The sequence below is a fragment of the Gallinula chloropus genome (assembly GCF_964237585.1).
Source record: "Gallinula chloropus genome assembly, chromosome: 3".
In the NCBI taxonomy this organism is placed as follows: Eukaryota; Metazoa; Chordata; class Aves; order Gruiformes; family Rallidae; genus Gallinula; species Gallinula chloropus.
In genome coordinates this window covers 102,806,554-102,823,355 of record NC_140087.1, presented here as the reverse complement: position 1 = coordinate 102,823,355, position 16,802 = coordinate 102,806,554, and the positions used below count along the sequence as shown (strand labels likewise).

At 35.2% G+C, this 16,802-nt stretch overlaps 1 protein-coding gene across 1 annotated transcript in view; it reads right to left on the bottom strand.

The window, feature by feature from the left end:
• SNTG2 (syntrophin gamma 2) overlaps positions 1–16,802 on the bottom strand; it is a gene marked incomplete at both ends in the record, with an annotated part of 269,535 nt that overhangs the window by 9,396 nt on the left and 243,337 nt on the right. The window contains one exon of the mRNA XM_084261688.1: positions 881–973. Within this exon, the coding sequence (XP_084117814.1) occupies positions 881–973 (93 nt within the window). The remainder of the gene's footprint in view (positions 1–880; positions 974–16,802) is intronic.

Sequence of the window (16,802 nt, the reverse complement as noted above, 5' to 3'; positions counted from 1 at the left end):
TGTGCACTTTGGCCCAAAACACCAACACGCAAAAACTAGATGCTGTGTCAGCACGTCAAAATGCAGGTATGTTTTGTTTTAATGCGGGATGATGGACTGAATTTAATTAATATATATTTAAAAAGAAAATAATTTCATTTTGGAGTTGAAGACCTTATTTCATAGGACAGATATTCTACTGTAGTGCGCTATGGAGGCAGAAGTAATTCTATATGTATGTTTACTTCTGCTGGCAAACAAATGTATAAATCCATTTACAAGAATTTAAATTAAATTATCACTTTAAATTATATATAAAATAGCAGAATTATAGACAGGGCTTGGAAGTTGGCATGTATCATAAACCATCCCCTGCAGGCACTTTATATATGTAACCACTCTGTTTTGCAAGATAAGTGAATTTAATCTTATAGATTATGACTTTGAAATGCATTTGCCCTTGTTCTGTTTATTTTAGACATGGCCTACATTTCTTATTAAAGAAGAATAATTAATCCTATTTTATAACCATAGCTTCAAAACAAATAGAATCAGGTGACAACTTTTTTCATGACTGGTAATCTTTTTTTTACAAATCTTGATGTTTCTTCTAAATATAGCCTTCCTTTTATTACTGTAGAAAGAAATTACTTTTTTATATCTTTCCCCCAAATTTATCTTTACATGCTAAGGCACAAGTATAATTGTCCCTTTCTAGTCTCAAAACGACTACATTTCAGTAGTGCTATGTAAATAAAAACTACAGTACATTTGAGGAAGAAATGCTTGATATCAACATAAAAATTACCTCTACTGATCAACATAAAAAAAATACAGTTAATAATAACATCAATAACAGTAAAATAAAACAGATTTATGTTTTTTTTCTTTTTCCTCTTACCTTTGTTTTACTGTCAAAACAGGTAAATCCCAGGGCAAAGTCGACTGTGAAACACAAGGTATCCCCTTGCCAAGTGCACATATATGTTTTAGACTGAAAAAAAAAGCATGATTTTTGAGAGAACAACCATCATCATAATTTACCATATAAAATAATACTTCATGCATTTTTTTGTGTGTGGGAGGACATTTAGCTAACACCACTGGTTCTGATTTATATTATTACATCTTAAAACCATCCAAAAACTTCTGAATGAAGGTCAGTATCAGATCTGTCAACTAGACGTGAACTGAAGGTCTTCTGTATTTTGAATAACTCTTCCAAAAAATAAATGCCCTATCCTTGCAAAATTCCTTAAAACATGCAAAACAGAATAAAAAAGCCAAATCTGATTGTATCAAAGCTTTTTGAAAACTGCTTAGACCTGGCTCATTAATGACTTCTGACATAATTCCCAGCAAATGTGCGGGTATAAATGACTAAATGCTTAGTGACTGCAATGTAACTATGAAAAAGCTGTCTGTCTACTTGACTGCTCTGATTTAATCTTTGTAGATAGTCTTTTTTTTGTTTAACAGTATTTTTTCTTTTGTAAACTTGGGTGACATGCCAGTGCAGAACTACATCAGTTAATGTAATTTAATAAGAACTATATCACGCATGAGTTAGTGCTGATATTTGCTATATATAAACCAATTCTTTGATGACCTTTCAGGTTAGAAAACAGATCTATTTTATTAAACAAACTTCTAAAAAAGTAAAAAGTCAGTTAACATGCTTCCTTACATGTGTTTAATGCTAGCTAACTTGGGTCTACAACAGATTCTGACGGCACATGAAATAGCTTCTGCTGATGTCATATGAAACAGCTTGATGAAATTGATCATTCACAGTTAATAGCAAAGAGTCTGTTGCCTTCAGCCTCAGTAAAGATCAGATCCTGTCTCTAGCCTTTCTTTACCTCACCTTGCCAGCCATTTATAAAAATGATACCCTTGTGCTTTATGAAATGTTTTTATATTTTTTTCTTCCAAGGGAGATAAAAATGGACTTCTCTTCTTCCAAGGGACTTTGCTCTCATTGGTATTTCATAAACCACAATGTTGCCACACATACTTGGACATTTGTTTACATGAAATTTTTGTATCTGGATAGTTTCTTTAAATTAACAAAAAAAAAAAAATAGAAAGAAAAAGGTTTTAATGCAAGCATAGCCTCAGGGAGATTGAAAGCATTAATAAACTTGCTTAAGTTGAAAATTATCCTTTTAATAATTTCTTTTTAGATTAATTTAAAACTTCTACATTCAGTAATTGTAAAGGTTTCTACATTCCACTATTAATAAAAATAGACTTCTAGTAAAATAAGCATTTCTGAGTTACAGACACAACATTTTATAAAGGATTTGAAAAGGGCTGGGAATTAAATTAATTTTTTAATACAGATAAGTATTGTAATCAGCTCAACAATGAAAGAGAGATGTATTTTATTTCTGAATAAATTATTTTGCTCATTAGTGTTCAAAGATCATATTATTTGGCATTTAAAAAGATTTCAGTGATTGATATTCAATTAGAACGACATTTAAATATCCCTACATTTTATTCAGTAATTATAAGGTGGCATTAAGCACCAGTCATAACTTATTCTCCATTATTTTCCAATTAAAAAGGTTATACTAGCTGAGCTTTGACTCAGGAAAGCAATTTAAAAAACATATTAAATTAGATTCCCCCAATGGGTAAGCATCTAATTGCTCAGCCACAAATGGTGAATACTAAAATGAACTATGCACAAATAATTAGCCTGGGGTATTTTACAAATATTCAATATTTGCAAATAATGGAATGGGTTTGGAAATTACTTGCAAATACTCGAAAGAAACAGAATATGCTGCATTTTCACTGGGGTAAAAATCACAGAGAGATTTATAAGGTTTATCCTTACAAAACACACTAATGGCTTTTTCTTTCCAACAGATTTAGTTTGGGTTTTGCCATATAAATTTAAAAGCCTGCCTACAGCATTTCCTCTATGACTCTGAACAGGTTCTCAGACAGCTCTGTGATAGGAACCCTCATCTCCACTCCCTGACACAAGAACAGAGCACTATGCCTTTTCATTCCTGCCTTTGGAATAAGTTTCCTGTACACTTGTAATTGTGTTATCACCCTTGGTTATCTACAACAATTTTTTACTTTGAAGTTTAACATAAGAAATCTGGGCTTAGTTGTCTATTAGTGAATTTTTCAGAAAATCAAGTAGCTCTGCCTATTAGCCATCTTGAGAACTAATGGTTTAAGCAACAAGGAGGGAAAGAAAAAGTTACTTAAAAATTCTCCCTTACTGACTGGAAATGAGATTTTTCTGGGCTTAGCTCTAATACTAGCTTACCAGAAAACACTTGGGGATTGTCAGCAGATGTAGATGAAAGCTACAAGTTATCAAGCTTAAGATATGCATTAAAATATTTTCCAATCATACAAGTGTACCCTAATAGCCATAGGAATTTACATAGCTCGTATATATATGAAAATTCAAAATATTAGCAAATGTGGTATAGTGACCATCTTTGGCTTGCAACTGGTCCAGACAAGGTGTAAAAATTCCTCCAGTTCTCACTTTGGCATTTGTGAACATTATGGGGATGTAGGCTGAGAGTTTGAGCCTAATGAGACTCTTTAGCCAATTAATAAGAAGGCCTCATTCCACAGCTAAGAAAGTTGTAGTATGCATCCTAGCTCAATCATTTAGTGTTTTCCAAGCAATGGTGAAATGAAGAATAATTATTTGTAATAAAAGACAATTACAGGATTCTCCTGTCTGTATTTCTCCAGGTATCAGTATCTCAATGGATAAACCCTTAAGTCATGAAAAGATGATTCAATTGGTAATACGAACAGAGGGATTGAGTGCACACTCAGAAAGTTTGTCGATGACACCAATCTGTGTAGTGCAGTTGACACACTGGAGGGAAGGGAAGGCATCCAGTGGGACACTGACAGGTTTGAGAGGTGTTGCATGAAATTCAGAAAGCCCATGTGAAAAACTCTTGATGTATTAATCACAGCATGATTCTACAATTAAATAATATTTTGAGGCTTGGAGAACTCAGTAGTTCTTGTTGCTAATCCACATCAATTAGTATCTTCCATGATGTTGTGGTTTAGCGTGGCGGGGTTCTGGTGGAGCAGGGGGGGCTGCAGGGATGGCTTCTGCAAGAAGCAGCCAAAAGCTTTCTGCAGGCCCAACAGTGCAAACACCAGCCAGCTCAAGGCCGTAGTCATTGCTGACCAAGGCTGAGCCCATCAGTGATGGTCACAGCGCCTCTGTGAGTCACGTTTAAGAGACAAAAAACTGCAAGCAGCTGCTTTTTGCCACCAGAGGAGTGAGAAGATGTAAGAAACTGTGCAGGCACCAAGTTCAGTGAAGCAAGGGGGGAAGGAAGTGCTGCAGGTGCCAGAGAGAAAGATTACCCTGCAGCCTGTGGAGAAACCCATGGTGGAGTGGGGGTCTCCTTGCAGCTCATAGAAGATGACAGGGAGCACAGACCCGACCTGCGGCCCGTGGAGACATAGAATGATTTTATACTCCCCATAGAAGTGACCCATGCTGGGGCAGCTGGTGAAGAGCTGAAGCCCTGTGGGAAGGGACTCACGTTGGAGAAGTTCGTGGAGGACTGTCTCTGGTGGGTGGGAAGGGGAAGGGTGTGAGGAATGCCCCACCCTGGCTAAGAAGGAAAACAACTCCTGAGGAATGGACCAAAGCCCCCATTCCCTGCCCTGCCCTGTGCCACAATGGGGGGGAAGAAGGGAGCGAAAACATGACTAAAGCGAAGTCTGCTAAGAAGGGAGAGTTGGGGGAGATGCTTTAAGATCTGGTCGCACTTCTCATTATCTGACTCTGGTGTCACTGGGTGTGCAGTGCAGTGTAATAAATTAGAGAGTTTTCTTTCCTTTATTATGTGTTGAGTCTTTTTAGCCTGTACCGCTAATTGCAGAATGATCTCTCCCTGTCCTTATCTCGACTCCTAAGCCTCTCAATGTATATTTTCTCCCGTGTGCAGTCAAAAAGAGGAGGAATAGAGAGACTTTGGTAGGGGCCTGACCTCCAGCCAGAATCAAACCACCACACTCCATGACTATGCATATGTCTTGGAATCTGCAGGAGGTAAGGGGCATTGAAGGCTAGGGTCAATTACCTTTTAACAGAAAAAAGAGAAAGGCTTCTTTCATGCTTATCTTCCATCAGTTTTTTACAACAGGGAGAGGATAAAGGAGAGGTTTTTTCAGTACTCTACACAAAGATGGTTGTAAATTACAAGAAAATTTACAAATATGCTCGATGATAGGCTCAATAATTTCAAAACTGATAATCAGTTATCAGATCTCTGTCCCTCAGAAGGAGGGAAGGTGTTTGTGAACAGATCTGGTAACCTAAAAAAAGGGTTTAAAACTTAGTTCATGAGTGTTAGCTTTCCAAGTCAAGAAGTGAATAAATGCTAAAACTGCAGAATTAATGAAGGAGAAAAGACTACAAGAGGGACTTTCTTATTCCTACTCAGAGAGAAGGATATACAGAAATATACCTGAAATATTTCTACAGCGAGAAAGAGCCCGGGCAACAAGTCAAAAAGGGGAAACATTTGACTTTTAGCCACTGGCCTATGTCTCCTTGCAGCTCATGGAAGATAACAGGGCCTATGACATTGTTGGAAGCACAAAGACTTCCTGGGTAATAGACACTACACAGTCCAGACACAGTCTCCTTAGGAAGGAGACACAAGGATGAAAAAGAAGACCTCTCCTCTTCTTAAGCTGCCTCCCATGTGTAGGGATCCTTGGCCACACAGAGCTGTGGTAAGAAGCCAGAAGGAAGCAAATATGGCCACCAGATCAAAGTGCTTTTGGTTTCGGGAGAGATATGTGGGTCTCCCAGGTAAGCTGAAATAAATGTGGTTGCTTCAGGGACAGTGCAGTCCAAATTCTTCCAAATAAATCTGGACACAGAATAGAGATTACTGTGCTCATTGGAATATAAACTTACAGAAATGCTTTGGTGAGGGGGCCTAAATTTGCCAAAGTCCCCTCATATGTGGGATTTTTATGGATATTTTTAAAGAAATGTGATCTTTTAATGTTACTCTAGTGTGGGATTGTTTTCTGTCCAAGAAATAGGGTGTCCACTTGTTTATGTTTTATAGTAACATGCTTTAGAATTGCACTGCTAATGCCTGCCAGCTGTGATGTTACATTTTGAGATTGTAAACAGATTCATAGCAAAAAAAACCCCCAAACCCAAACCCATTTTATATCTTTTTTTTTAAAGAATCAGGGTGGTCGGTTACCGACCTTTTCAGTCAATACTTCTTTCCCTAAGATTTCCTTTATTTCCTCGGAAAATAAAGTTTCTAAGGAACAAATGATAGTTAGTGATGTTGCTAATGTAAGGGCGACACAGAAAAAAAGGACACAGTGCATTCCTTTTAATGGAGTTTACTTTTGTAACTCTAGTGCTGTTATTCCTAATGCATCATCAGGCTTTCAGTCTCAAAAATGCAGCTGATGCCTGGCTACATTTAATTAATTATTGTCTTGCATGAAGAAATGACTCCTGCTTTAACTACAGCATTCATATGCAATATATTTGTTCATTCGGGACTCAGCTATGTTCTACTGAGCAGGAATTACAGTGATTTTGATCAGCCCAAATACAGAAATAAATACTAGTCTTCCATTCTAAAGGAATACAAATTTGGCATGTACGTGATTTTTCTTGTTTATTTACCAAAGTGCAAGTGGAAAGTAGACATATCCATTAAACTTTACTGTTTAAACTACTTGCCTTGCTACTCTGTCAACTACTTTATAGATTTATACATACATTTGCTTTAAGATAGGGTATAAAAGTTTATTACATGTAAGTAGGAACACAGACACTGTTTCTCACTATACTCATGTTATAGAATTCAACACATACTTTCTAAAAATGAATGACAAAAATAACCAGATGGGAAAGCGTAAGTATTTGGGTAAGATCTGTATCCATATGCATATACATTCAGTTTTTCATATTATACACTGTATTCACATTATTCACTTATTTACTTCAAGTTAAAATATTTGCGATGCCTCTGTGTGGAAATATGTCATCAATACCCTAAATGCTAGAACCTTCATAAAGCTTTGATTTTGCTTAGAAGAACGGAGTATATCCATTAAAAATAAATTATTTTATTAATCTAATTTATATGTTTTTCTAATATAATTTTCCAGAGATAAGTCACCCCTTTTACATGTGAAATAACATAATGATGGGAACACAGTTTTATTTGTTCAGTACAAACAGTACTACTTAATATATTACAAAAGAGCCACCATCATCTAGTTCTGCCCTTTTTCCTTTTTTATAGTTAACTACCAATGAATATAGATACAAGCCAAGAACAATAGTGCATGCGTTAGCATATTTAAAGTAGAGATGACTCCAAAACCTAATGAAGATAATGGCAAGGTTCTTTTGAGGTATTAAAGATTTGTTGGTTATTATTTAATTACAAAAAAAACCTCAAACAAAAAACATCCAAGAAAACCCACCAACCAACAACAACAATAAAGCCTTAAAGTTTAGCTGTATGCAGATCAAAATTAAAACCCCCAAACCGAGCACTTTTCGCTAGTACAAGAGTTGACTTTTCACAAAGTCTATGATCTCATATAGATTTAAGAGAGTGCATTGTATACAAACGAGGTGGAGAGTGGAATTCTAATGGGCTAAACCTATATGAAGTGATTTGCTCATCATACTCTATTAACATAATAATTGAATTTAATTGTAAGAGTTTTCCCTAGAAATCAATTACTGGTCAACATTTCAATCATATTAGCAGAAGACTCCAGGGTTGCCAATTTGAACTGATAAAATTTTAGTATCATCCAATAATCCAATTAAAACTGATAACTTGTATCTTCTTATTTCTGAAAATAAATCCCACATCATATTAAATTTAATATTTTTCTTGGCCTTTTTCTCAGTGTGGGCATCTGTAAAAAAACAGGAGGAGGTTTGATGGACTTTTTAGGGGAACATAAAAGCCTGACTCAGAGAAGGACGTCTGTGACATGCTCTTTTATTATACATTAGAATGAAAATATTGCAAATGCACAACAGCATTTAAAATACAGTGAGATAACTGTAAAAAAAAAAAAAAACAACAAAACCCAACAGCAGCCAGCTTGGAACAGAGATTCTTGCATTAAGATTTTATGCAGCAGCTTTATACAGGCTATTATATCATACAGGAGTGACAGGGGTATGGTTTCTTAATGCATCCCATGTATTTACCAAAAATTCATTTTCTAAAAGCTGTAATGGCAGACCAGGTAGGTCAAGAATGAGCTTTTCTGAAAATTTCACTTCCAGTATAAAAAAAACTCCAAGTAGGATGTGGAAATGGTGATAACAGCAACCAGAGTTGTTATGGTTGTACTGAGAAATATATCTCAGCCCACATACAGAGAGTGTACCAGGAGGCATACCAAATTAAACCCCTTAATTCTGAAGACAAAATCTTCTTCAACAGTATTTTTGTGTAGAATTATTTGTGCTAAACAGAAGTACTTTTAAAACTCTCTGAAACTGCAAAAAAGTTAAATTAAAAATGCACATACTTTGGTTTTCTCACACTTAAAAAATCTGATTGTTAATTTAAGATAAAATATTTTAGAATATTTATCATCATTTCTTTCGAAAGCAAAACTTTCAGAAGACATTTATCAAGCATATTGAAAGCATCCATAATACATATGAGAAACATAAAATGAAAATGAAATCTGACATTCACAGTAACATGAGTTACTCCAAAACAGGAGTATTCCTTTTTCAGATAACTGTGAAAAGTATCAGTGAAATAATTTCTGTGAGCATTCATGAATCTTCACTTTAAAAATGTGGCAGATCCATTCATGTAGCCATACCTTTAAGGAACTCATCAAGTCACAATTAAAATGTTACAGAACTGTAATAATTATGGATAGACACAATTAAAACCACTTCTTATGTTTTAACCTGGCTGGCAGCGAAAATAACTGCACAACTGCTCGCTTACTTCCCACCCTCTGTGGGATGGGGAGGGAACTGAAAAATAAAAGGGTAAAACTCCTGGGTTGAGGTAAAGACACTTGAATATGACAGAAAGGAAAGAAGAAAGGAAGAAGACAACAGCAATTATTATTACTAAAATAAAAAATAATAATTAACCCCCCCCAATATATATATGTAAAAGAAGCACTGCTGGAGTGGTGTGAGAAGCTGACTCCCTAACTTGGTGTAAACGCTGCCCAGCAGCAACCAAACATTTGTGCAATATCAACATAATGCTCATCCTAAATCCACACTTCACCTAGTATTAGTATAGAAAAGCACATTCTCTTGTAAAAGATGGCATTTGCTGATGATTTCAAGTCAACATTATACCTATTCTTTAAAAACTGATGCGTATCTGTGTTTCAGCATGTATGTACTTATTCAAAAGAATCACATAATGGTGGTTCATTATACTTTCAATGAACTTCAAAGAAAGCTTATATTGATCTCAGTAGAAGTGATGCTAGCTCAGTGTTCAGGGCTTTAGAGAGTAAGACAAGTGCTTAATATGTTCATGTTTTAAATGCTTTCTCAGGATACTGAGACTTGAAACTTTTGCCTTTAGGTCATCTATAACAATCTGAGCCACACTCACATGTAACATTACTGGCACACAGCAGCTCTTTCACTGAAATAAATGTTTAACTTATCTAATCTATTTTCAATTTGTAAATGCTTGTGACATTGCAGCAGCTCACTGCAAAGATGGTTTTCTTAACAGAGCTCTCATTGGACAGACTGACTTTTCTGAAAAGTTCAGTGTTCCTGGCATTAAACCCCTCCCTCAGAGAGACGTGGGCTACATGTGCATGTGGCCCAAAGCAAACGTTCCTCTGCAGGGAATTATGTTCCTATAGGAAGCCTGAAAGGTCAACCAATTTCTCCTAAACCATTGTGGGTTCAGCTATTTCTTGACAAGATGTGCAGATAACACAATTATGGATGCCTACCCATGCCCATGACATTCTCTCTGTCCTATGAACCTATGACTAACATAAATCTGAAAAAAGAAAGAGAACTTGCTAACTCCTCTCCTGAACAGGCAGACTATGGCTTAAATTGGCTGTAGAAAAAGAGTGTCAGAAATGCAGGTAGGAGGACAAAGTCAAAGGCCAGCATCTTAGCAGTGGTCATCCTCTAGCAGTGAAATACCAAAGTGCATTCTTTAGGCTTGACTTCGGCAGAAACAGACTGTGCTTCCTCCTCATCTCTGTGCCAGAGCAACACCTTCATGATTTTGTAGCAACCCATTTTTCCATAAAGAAAAGCAAGAGACAATGATGACTTGAATGTTTAACAGCTTTCTACCTGCAGACTGTCCCAAATATATTTTCACAGACCTGTGCAAGACCCTCAGTAGCAATCACAGGAATCAGGCTGGCACCAGTCATCTTAGTGGCACTCGACTGGTTTACTTCAGCAAAGGCACTGCTGTTTCTGATACAGTTTGTTATCACATAATAAAGGTTTTTTCTTTTCTGGGCATCTATACATTCTGGAACTTTGCAGTGGAAATAAAGTAGAAAGATTAACAAAAGACATTTCTGAGTGCAAAATTAAGTTCTGAATCAGTGATGACTGTAATGAGATTTTGTTTTTCTGCCAGATTCTTGTAATGAAACCATGTGTGGAGAATAATAGGAAACACCAACTTTTGAAAACATAAAATACAAAAATTCTAAGCTAATATTACTCTATAAATTTGAAATTCCATGAGAATAACTTCTTCACAGCTTAATAGTTTCATCCTTACTAAAGTCTATAAGATCCTCTGGAAAGTAATCACAAAACTAGAGTCACACTACATAAATGTTATCTAAATCTTCGTATTTATAAATAAATAAAAAGTCTTTGGATTTACCCTTTCAGTATGAATAATTTTAAATTTTAAGAATATACCACTATTTTTAGAAATATTGCTGCAGCTTCATGAAAATCAATATTTTATATTAATAACATTTAAAATATAAAAAATAAATCTTATTTTATTTAAGAGCCTTGTAAATTGGTACATTCTCTTGCTTTTTTTTAAAAAAATATATAATAGGTGATGTGATGAATTCTCACCTGGTATCCGAATTGCTAAATTATTAACAATTTTTGCAAATGTACTTACAATTAATCTGTATGGTTATTATCTTTGTGTTGGAGAATGCTGTGTTTTTTGCATCAGTGTGAAAATGAATTAGAATCTAATAGCATTTCTATAGATGACCAGTTAAATTGGAATTGTAATAAGCCTTCTGTACTTAATGAAAACAATCTAGAACTTAATTGTGTAATTAAACTGAGTGCTTCTGGAAACAAAATGATAAGTATCTTCTAATGACCCTATAAATCTTACCTAATCTAACTCCTATTTAATACCTCACCTGAATTTAAGGAGGATATTCACTTTGCTTATTTGTTTCAGGAATTAGTTCTGCAAACAGCATCTATAGGTGGTGGTCTCCTTCTTAAAGGGATTCCTTTATGTAGTTCTGTTTCATTTATGTTTTGTCATCATCACAGAATATAAAATTAAAGTAACATTGCCAACAGCATTTAACATTTTTACATTTTAGATGTATTATTTGAAGTTCACAAGGATTACACTGTGATCAACCAAGCCTATTTTAACTAATCCTGTCAGTTTACCATGAAGAATTAATAGATTCATAAACTGGGAATGAAAATTACTTTTTATTCATATGCCTAATTTCTGCTAGATTTTGTTTAAGTGGTCTTCTTTTGCTCAGTCTTGGAGGGTCATTTATACTACCATTTCTCAAGCACCACTTCATTCCCAAAGATGCCTAGAAACAAGAAGTGTGTTTGTTTTGACCAAAGAGCTATGGAGACACCCAAGGCCCCCCGAGCACCTCAGAAATCAGGTAGATAAAAAAGTCAGGTTCACTGAGTGGAAAGATCTTTCTGGAGATGCTCAAAGCATTTAATTTAGTGAAAATGTAGGTTTTTAAAATGTCAGTGAAGTTTTGCACACTTCTTTTTTATCTCCTTTCATTTTTATAAGTGATTTTGCACATCATAGAAACAAGCAGGCGGTTTGAAATATAAGCATTACTTTTCATGTTATAAACCAGTGATTGCTTGTGACAGGTTAGGAAGTAGTATTTATGCATACAGGCACTACTGTATTGATAATTTATACAATATAGTTAACTGAACACTTTTAAAAGGAATTTATGAGAAAATTCTGCTTTCCTGGAAATCAATGGGAAGCACCCTATTCACTTCTTTGTATTTTCACTGAATTCACGTGTAAAATTAACAGTCCAGACCAAACAACAAGCGGTAGTAGGAATACGGAGACCACACAGATTATTTCCTGAGCTGAGGAGGAGGGACGGGCGAGAATTACATGAATAAATTTTGTAGGGGAAACTTTGAAACCGTAAATCTTACTAGAAAAGCACAAGATTAAAACCAAAATCTGTCAACAGCATGAATTCAGAAAGGATTTATACAACAAACAATGTAAGTTTTAGGGAAAGCAACTTCATCTGACTCAGATGAGAACATTATGAATGGGCTAGAAATGTTATGAATGGGTTACAAATTAATTAAATGATGAACTGGTAAAATCTATGACAGGATATAACAAAGGAATTAAAAAGATGAATAGAAGAGAGGGTATCAAAAGTAACCAGCGCTAGGCACTTAATTAGAGATAGTGCATCAAGCAAAAAGGGAAAGAGATACAACACTGAGGAAAGGCTATTGTATAAACCTCTTCCTTCAAAATAATTGCGTGGGGTTTTTGTTTTGGTTTTAGAGTTTTTTGATTTTAATCATCAATAATGTGGTTGTAGACTCCTCAGGCATTTCATACAGATCACCCTGAAGAACATACAATGTACAGAGGAAATGTTAAAAGTCTGGAACAGGAAGACTTGGACTAAGAATACTGTAAGATACATTACTCCCATGTCTGTCATCTTCCATAAGTGTGGAACACTGCTTGTGCTCACAGATGAAAACCAAGATTCTCTCTACCAACCAATATTGAAAGAAAATTAATTGTTGCTTACAAAACAGAAAAAGAATTGATTAACTTCACTTGTTTTAACAATTGTTTCTTTTTTTAGGAATTTTTATTATGGTGTTTTAGCAGCGCAGTATTTGTAGAAATAAAATTGAAATCCTATAGAAACAAAGCTCCAGGTCTGCATGCACAATTTTCTCCAATAATTACTTTTACATTTATCCAGGAACAGGGATAATCAGCGAGCAATTCTGAGCCACAGCGAGCCAAGGGGATACATGTTCAGCATCAAGAATCTCACAATAGAAAATAGTTCGTTGGTAACTCTTTGGAAAGTAAGTAAATGTTAAAAACGCATACAAAAAAGATAAAGCATCCACATAAACATAGTCATGTTAACTGAAATATAAAGAGGGAAAGAACAGGATAGTTACAGCATAAATCTATGTTCATTATATGATGTCTTGTATGACATGGATTTAAGTAAGATGTCGTATAGAACTTTTGTGAATTTTTTTTTTGGTTATTTTTAATGTTTATTCCTCATAGGAAGATTTTGCTTCATTCCAGGAACATGAATCGTACTGCCAACATTAAAATATATTCAAATCCCTGTCCTCGATAAATATATATTATATTTTTATTTCCAGAGATTATTTGTCTGTCAAGATGAGTCACTGAGCTAAAGAAGCATTTATATTTAAGCACAGGAAAAAGCCATGCAGCAAAACTTCTTGATTATTCTGTTATGATTAAGTGGCGTCCAACTTCTGACCTATTTTAATTTTTGCAGTAACTTGTATTAAACAATTTTTCTTCTTTTCCAAGCAAAGTAATGGTTTGATAAACCAGGTTATTCATCTGTATGAGGGTTCAAAAGATATTGCAGGATCTGCATCTCAGCCTAAAGCATGAAGGGAAAACTTTTTTCCATGTTTAAAAGTTGCAAGATAAATGACAGTATGTAAATATGTCTCCTCTCTATGCAGGTTATTTTAGAGGCTACAGTAAATGACTTTCCCGTGTGTGGGTTTTTTTCAGTCTCCTGAGAGCTCTTCCATCTGGTAGGGCAAATTCCTTTTCTCTCTTCTGCCACACATGTAACAAGCAGAAAGTTTCAAGATGGCAAAACAGTTTTTCCAATTTTCCCACAGCCGACAGTGTATTACTCTTTCTTCTGTCCACCACCAAATACTATTGCAATATCCTTCTCAATCCACCTGTTTAACAACACTAAAGACCCCAAAGATCCAAATAATCCAATCAAGATGTTCCTGCATTAATTTAACAATCATAGCCAAGACTCAGATGAGTCAAGATAATTTCCTTTTGAAAGAATAGTTAGAGGAGAAGAAAGACTACCAAGGTAATTTCAACTAACAAGAAAGTTAAAGACAAAGTTGGAAAAATATCGAATAAAATCCCATAGTAATGACAAGCCTACCCTGAAGGGTAAAAAAATTAGCAGGACATCTAGAAAACATGCTAGCCTTTTAATTTTTGAAGATTGTCTATGTTGTAAAAAACTAAAAGAAAAAAAAACAAACCCTAATCTGAGCATCATTGATTGGTCTTTCGCTGTTTAGGAGTCACTGTTTCAGGTGAGACAGACAGGCTTGCTTGGATTTGTGAGAGATGACTGAACTTCTAGTTATGATTGAGAGGAATTCACTGCCTATCTTCCTCTATTGCAATGCTGACTTTTGTTAGCAACCTCATGGAAATATTTTTTAACAGCATATTTTTTTTTTGGCTTTTAACTGCCTTCCTGCCCTACTATTGCATTTTTATTGCTCCCAACTCTCCAAATTGTGCCATCAGTGACTATAACATCTTTTCTAGGAAAAAAATATAGCTATTTCTAGCACATGGATTTAACCTAAGTTTGCTTGCTATCATGGTTTGTAAGTAGATTAATTTCATCAGGGTCACTGAATTTCAGTCTCTCAGTAGAATCCTTTTTGTAAGCATTTTGCAGCTTGAAATACGGCTTTAAGACCGCTGAAAGGGGAACAACATGGTGAGGGTGATTTCCTCCTGCTTTATTCCGTTCTTTGTGTCATTTAGCACTGCTGCCATTTTCAGAACAAATGTATAAAAATATCACACAAAATAGGCAGATAAAAAACCCAAAACAAACACCTTTGAACATAGCAGTGCACCTTTCTATTCATAAACTGTGTAAGGATAGAATTTTCTCAGAAGTACAATTTCTCTTACAGAAACATCAACCACAAAGAATGTGTACAGGATAAGGTTAACAACAGCTCTTTCAAAGACAAGATCCTAATGGCCCTCAAGTGTAAACAGAGCCAAGCCTCATTCAAATAAGAGTGGCTGAAATGACAGTGCAGTCCAACACCTGCCATGAATCTTGCCTGGTCATTTATGAATAAAAATAAATTTCGAACTGCAATTATGGTCCTTTTCTAAAATAACTAATTTTTATAGACAATCTAACCTGCAGGTGACAACCTTCAATTTTCTGGATACTGAAATGCCAGTTCTTTTTCTATGGTTTGAAATAATATATGTAATTTTAAGTTATACCTCATTCATGCTGCTCTTGATATCCTTTTAAAAAGAAGGGCATTCAAAGCTGCATTTATGTTTCGAAGGAAGAAAGAAAATAGTGGAGTCAAAAGATTTTTCACGGCTGGAGAGTGACCACAGCACTTTGCATCCTACTGACATAGTGGTTTACAACAAGCTTGAATGTACGCAACTGAGAGAAGATTAAGATATGGAAACACACATATGGAGACTTAAGCACTGTATTTTAACTGAATACCTCCCCTGGAGGTTTGAGATAGGTTAAACCACAGCTGGAAGAAGTATTAATGTCTTTTGTATGATATACATCCAGAAGACTGTTGGATTCAAATGACAAAAGATCACTTCACAAGCAATGAAATATTCCTTAATTTTCAGATTGTTAGGATGTACAAGAACAAGTTTTAATAAGAAATACTTCAGAAATAGAACCAGATACATAACAAGCTAATCTTCACCCATGTTATAATATGCGTTTTATACAGATAATAAATAGTACAATTGAATGGTTGGTCAAACAGTCATATAATAATTTCTTGAAGAGTTCATATGAGAAAATACTTTATGCATATTCAATAAGCATTATTAATCCCTCCCTAATGCCCAGCAATTTTTCAGGAAGAATCATGTTAAGAACTGCATTCTTTCTCAGAAGTGCAGGAGCAGTAACAGCATCATGATTAGGAAATCTCTTCTGTTACCCCCTCAGCCTGAAGAGACAATTAGAAGGCTTCTGAGCAAATATCTGCAAACCTCCTTTGAATCTCAGAGCTTTGGAAATTTAGAAGAGCTGATTCAAGACCTGTGCTAGGACTCATACTTGTGATCCAGTGCTCTTGCTTTTGTAAACATGTTTAGGAGGTCCCTGCAAACTCAAACATACCAGATCAAGCTTGCATTTGTGCTAAACTGTGTAAATATGTTTTTAATTGGAGAAGCCCTATACTTTTAATCCATCCATGCCAATGCCACTAGTCCAGATCACTTGGGACTATGGATCTAGATGTTCAGCAAATAACTTGTTTATGTAACAGTACAGAGGTGCTTTAAGTTGCAACTTACATCAAGATCAATCTATATTCTCTCTTCATGTCACAAAATACCTCCTTTAGAATAAAACACGTGCTTTACGATAAGCACAATCATTCTTTGGACCCCACTCACTGATTCTAATGAGACCTTAGTCACCACAATGCTAGTAGACACCTACATTTTGACAGTTATACCAGGAATCTTATC